This window comes from Sinocyclocheilus anshuiensis, unplaced genomic scaffold (assembly GCF_001515605.1).
Source record: "Sinocyclocheilus anshuiensis isolate Anshui unplaced genomic scaffold, SAMN03320099.WGS_v1.1 scaffold1010, whole genome shotgun sequence".
In the NCBI taxonomy this organism is placed as follows: Eukaryota; Metazoa; Chordata; class Actinopteri; order Cypriniformes; family Cyprinidae; genus Sinocyclocheilus; species Sinocyclocheilus anshuiensis.
The window spans coordinates 1,605,813-1,611,873 of NW_015537936.1; the positions used below are offsets into that span (position 1 = coordinate 1,605,813).

General features: G+C 31.0%; 1 protein-coding gene across 2 annotated transcripts in view; it reads right to left on the minus strand.

Moving 5' to 3' along the window:
- LOC107659092 (protein unc-13 homolog B-like) overlaps nt 1-2,790 on the minus strand; it is a 50,687-nt gene extending 47,897 nt beyond the window's left edge. For both annotated transcript variants that reach the window (XM_016447928.1, XM_016447922.1), the window contains exon 1: nt 2,700-2,790. In XM_016447928.1, the coding sequence (XP_016303414.1) occupies nt 2,700-2,744 (45 nt within the window). In that variant the 5' untranslated portion in view covers nt 2,745-2,790. The remainder of the gene's footprint in view (nt 1-2,699) is intronic.
- Between the last annotated feature and the right edge of the window lie 3,271 nt (nt 2,791-6,061).

Consider the following 6,061-nt stretch of genomic DNA (forward strand, 5'->3'; position numbering starts at 1 on the left):
TATTATTAGAAAAGATTTCTATTTTAAATAAATGCTCTTCTTTTGAACTTTTTATTCATCAAAGAATCCTGAAAAAAGTATCACAGCTTCCAAAAAAATATGAAGCAGCACAACTGATAATAAATCAGCATATTAGAATGATTTCTGAAGATCATGTGACACTGAAGACTGGAGTAATGATGCTGAAAATTCAGCTGCGCATCACAGAAATAAATTAGATTTTAATGTATATTAAAATAGAAAAACGTTATTTTACATCATAATAATATTTCACAATTTTTTACAGAAATGTATTTTTGATCAAATAAATGCAGCCTTGATGAGCAGAAGAAACTCCTGTAAAAACATTAAAAATCATTCTGATCCCAAACTTTTGACCGATAGTGTATAATAACCTGGCCGTTCATCACAGCATTGGCCGATATTAAGAGCACTAAATGATTTGTGTTTTTCAGGTGAAAGCAATTATCATATGAAACCAATCTCGCCGGTGATTTGTTTTCTCCAGCGAGGGGAGCATTGAGCAGCTCATATTCACATCAGAAGCGTTTGTTCGTTATTTCACGAACACTCATCAGCCTAATGCTTTCAGTTTATCCACACGTCTGATCCCATTCATCGTGTCGCACATGCACGTGTCTATGAATTCACAGTGCAAATGTCATTAAAGAGAAAAATATCTCTAATATTCATGCTCGTATCCGAAGAGAGAGAGCTTATCGAAACTGAAATTGTTATAAAGCTGTTCAACTGCTGCCTTGAACTGAAGAATTAACGCATTTATAACGCATAATATTGTTTTACTAGTGATTTTGACTTTAGTTCAGATTTGCAATTAACCCTTTGTTCTAGTCAAAAGTGACCAACCTTTTGAAAATTGCTGTACCAAATCTTGTGTTCGGCTTGCTTTCCTTCAATTAGCACAGGTTTTGTGTTCCTTTTTGAAACTGATTGATCATAAGCCTCACTGATCTAAACTTATGCATCTCAGTTTTGGAGTGAAAAAGCATTATTTGTAGATAATTTTGCCAATATGCACTCAGAAATGGCATGGTTCTTCAGTAGTGATTCAAGGACCCCAGAAAAGCTTCATTTTGTCCTTTGTTTATAGAATAAAACTGAAAATGTCTTTAATTCACCAAAACAATAGACGTTTTATGAGTTTTTTTGATGCTCTTTTTCATATGATAAACAGTACGTTTTGGGTCAGTGAGATTTTATTATATTATTTTATTTTATTTAACTTAACTTAACTTAACTTAACTTAACTTAACTTAACTTAACTTAATTTAATTTAATTTAATTTAATTTAATTTAATTTAATTTAATTTAACTTAATTTAATTTGTAACACTTAAGGTTCTTTCTGCTAACATTAGTTAACTACATAACATTAACATGAACTAACAATATAATTAAATTAATCTAATTTCATTTAAGTTAGTATAATTTAATTTATTTTAATTTGTAACTTAAGGTTCTTTCTGCTAACATCAGGTAACTATATAACATTAACATGAATAAACAAAGAAAAATACTTCTTAAGCATTTATTCTTTTTTTATTAATTTTAATTTCAACATTTACTAATGCATTATTAAAATCAAAATGTATATTATTAAAAAAATAGTTAAAATGTTAATATTATTTAATGGACTAGAGCTAACATGAACTAACAAAGAACCATTTTAATTTTATTAACTAACATTAACACAGATTAATATATACTGTTATGGATGAACTGTATTGCTCATTGTTAGTTAATGCTATTTAATGTGTTAACTAGCATTAACTAATGGGACCTTATTGTAAAGTACTACCATTTAATGTTATACTTTCAATTCGGCCAGGCATCAAATTGATCAAAAGACATTTATAATGTTACAAATGAAATGTTTGTTCTGTTATTTAACAAATGCTCATCATCCTAATGCTTTAAATTTGGCAGTTTATCCGCACGTTTTTTTATTAACAAGCAGTGCATGAGCTCAGATCAATAAGGCTTATTATCAGTCAGTTTCAAAAAGCAATACAAAACCTGTGCTAACTGAAAGAAATCAAGTAGACAAAAAGATTGAATCCAAGATTTAGTAATAATATGGCATAACGTGAAATTTATAAGCAATTTTGAATGCAATAACAGCATTTTTCAGAAAAAGAACATCCTCTCCGGGTCAAAATGACTGGAACACAACATGAAGGTTAAAGAAACACAGAAACTGATATTGATCATAATTAAGATGAACTGTGAATGTTGATTGTGCAACATTCATTTGTGTACTGATGATGAATAACAGTGAATAGCTTGCCAAAAATACTAATTTAGCTGGTTTACAAGGAGACAGGTGACATTTCCCATTATTATATTATATGTGCAGAACGACAGTGATTAATACAGAAATAAATCATTAATCACACAAACAAAGTGTATCCCTTGCACTTCATTTTGTTAGGGCGCTATAAAGTGTCCCGTCATTGTCGGGATGCAAAATCGAGAGAAAGAAATAAACTCATCCGGTGCGTTCACTTCATCCTGACCGTCATAATTACAATTTTAAAACTCGTAAATAGGAACTTTGCAGAAGCTTCATAAAAGCAGAAGAGAAATGCAGCCTTTAGATGATAACTGCGGCGTTAGACTGTTTGCCGATTTACAAATGAAAAGCTCTACTGAAGCAAAGTAACAATGCGAGAAACTCACCCCATCTTTTTTATCTCTCTCTAGAGCTCCGTTGAGGAAATCCATCGCTACATCTTCATTTTCATCCAACCACTGGATAACAAACGGCTCAAACCACCTGCAGAGAGACAATACAACACAACAGTCCTCAGATCCAACGCCACGGGCTGAGACTGAAGAAAAACTCTGGCACACATTGTTCTGCTCTTTAGACACTGTATGCATCAGCTTCATGCTGTGGGATTTGACACCCTATTTTATCATTCAGAGACAAATGATGTGCCAAAGTTTCATGCTTAGCAGTTTTTTTTTTAAGCTTTTATTTGGTTCATCTTAGGTCAAACAGAAAGTAACAATAACGTAAATATAGTAATATACTATAAATAATAGATATACACATATCTACATATACAACCATACATTAATTCACATGAAGAAAAAACAAAAAAAACAGGTAATCATAGTTATACATTCAAATAAAGAAATAAAGAAAGAGAAAAAAGGAAAGAAAAAGAATAAATCAATGAATAAATAAAAAAAATAAAATTAAGATATTTTTTTATTAAGATAATCTCCTTAAAATATTTCAGAAAAGAGCTCAAGACTCTCAAAAATGCTTAGCGTTTTAAGGGTCTGAATGATCCAGGGTTTTTATCGGTACCTAATATTCATTCATTCATTCATTCATTCATTCATTCATTCATTCATTCATTCATTCATTCATTCATTCATTCATTCAGTATACATACATTAATCACATGTGTATTGTATTGTATTTATTTATTTAGTTATATAATTTTTTATTTTATTTATGCTCAGATGCATATTGCCTGTTATAATTTAAACAGATACATATTGAATTTATTCTTTCATTCATTCATTCTTTCATTCAATATACAATAAACAGATGCATATTGCATATTTAATAAGATGCATATTGAACTCGTTCATTATTTTATTTTATTTTATTTTATTAGTTCCTTAGGTCAGTTAATTTGATATAATATCCCATAATATCTAATCTTCTATTATTTCTTTCCTTTATACTGCAAAATATGCAATATTTACACTGTTAACATACTATCACAATATTTTCGTTAATTGAAATGAAGCAAAACAATTTTTTTTTTAATAAAATAAAATAAAATATTTAAATAAACAACTTAGATAAAACAAAAATCCAAAAATGACAAAAAAAGACTATATATATATATATATATATATTAAAGCTAATCACACACACACACACACACACACACACACACACACACACACACACACAGAGTAAACATATACAGAAGAGATTGTATAAGGATGTTCAAGACTTTCAGCAACAGTATAGACATCCTCTGAAAACATTTCACTTGCATTAGACAAACAAGCATTCGCTCTGTCGAGTCACTGAACATCGTAACAGACAAGCAGAAATGAGACACATATTTTTAAATCAAGTGAAGCGTTGTGGACGGCCGGTGGCATGCAGAATCACACTAATAGCTCTGCTAATGTAATGAACCTCAGCAGATCTGTACAGACTGCAGCAGCTCACTGTTATTGACAGTAATGAGGGGATTAATAAGATGGCATTTAGCTCGCTATCGTACAGTTTTTTTCAACTGATTACACACATTTTCAAAACGTTGCCTGTTTTTTTCAAAACTTTACACACAAATCCAAGAATTGCACACACAAAATGCAAAATGCCTCACATCTCTTATAAATATCACAAACACATCTCAAAAGCAAACATTTGCAAACACCTTTGCCATAATATTAATTCCTGTTAGATTTTTGTGGTACATAGAGAATTGTGTGTTGTGTTTTGCAAAAAGTGTTTTATGAAATTGAAACTCAAATTAGTGTAGGCTATGGTTTTGCAGATCTGGTGTGTGCTTCTGCTGTTTGAGTGTCGGCTTTCAGAAACTGTGTGACAAATAAAGATTTTGTGTGTAAGCATTTGAAAAAAAAAAAAAACGTAATAGTGCTAGATTTGACTAAAAGTAGCTCCTTAAATAGTAATACGGCTAATAATGTGATCGTGTTTTAAACTTGAGCAGGTGGTTTGGCTAATCCGTGCATGAGAGAGAGAGCGCTGAAGAGGCTAAAGTAAGTAACAGCTCCGTTATTCCGGTGAAAGCAATTGTGTGTTGTGTTTTGAAAAAGTGTTTTTATGAAATGAAAAAAGGCTGAGTCAAAGGCTGAGAATATAGTGCATGGTTTTGCAGATTTGGTGTGTGCTTCTGCTGTTTGAGCGTCAGCTTTCAGAAATTGTGTGACGAGTAAAGATTTTGTGTGTAAGTAGTTGAAAGAAACTGTAAATATTGCTCTATGTGAAGGTTTCCTAAGCACACATTCACTGCTCAGGAACGCTGCAGAGAGATCAGTCTGACATCTGCAGTAGGGTGTCATTTTTACAGCCATTTCTCATTTGCAACATGTCCCTGAATGTCAGGACGACATTTAGCAGATGCTCTTGCCGACATTTATTAGTTTGAATGTATATTACTTTTAATCAATTTTATCAGATGCTTGTACATAAATCTGACCTTTAAAATGCAATGTTTACCAGCAGCGATATTTCACAGATGTCTCATCAATATACACATGCTTTCTGGGGACTGTGTGTCCAGTTTATCATGTAAGATTATGATAATGAGAGTATAATATTGAGACTAGTCATATGGTTACTTGTGCCTAAGTGCTTAAAAGAAAAGGTAACAAAAAAACAAAAAAAAAACTGTCCCCAGATAGATAGATAAATGAATAAAGGAACGAACGAACAAACGATAACATCTGATTAAATTATGGAGAACAGGCAATATGCATTTGAAAATAAAAATAAATAAAAAACATTAACTAAATAAATAAATATGCATTTGATTAAATTATATATAACAGGCCACATGCATCTGATGGATGGATGGATAGATGGATAGATGGATAGATAGATAGATAGATAGATAGATAGATAGATAGATAGAAATATGCATGACATGGCACATTTTAGTTTGTATTGCTGCTGCAGGAATCATTTTTAAAACCATTTTTACCATGTTTGCAAAGCAACACTGTGTTAATATTCTTTAAAGAATATATTGTTATTCTTATTTTCTTCTCAGTATCTGCAATTAATTCAGCTTCAATTGTTTAACCCACAAATTCCTTAATTAATGTAGTAATTAATTTCGATCATGAATCAATTTCAATTAATTAATTAATTTAATTCAACTGATTTCAAACTGAAACATACCTAAAACCTTAGCATTATTCCTTTGGTGCCTTGCAACTTCAGGAAACGCAATCTTTTTTTTTTTTTTTCCTGTCACTTATGTTAATAAACACGCTGGGCGGATCTGGAGGAGATTTTTGATTGACAGCTGTGT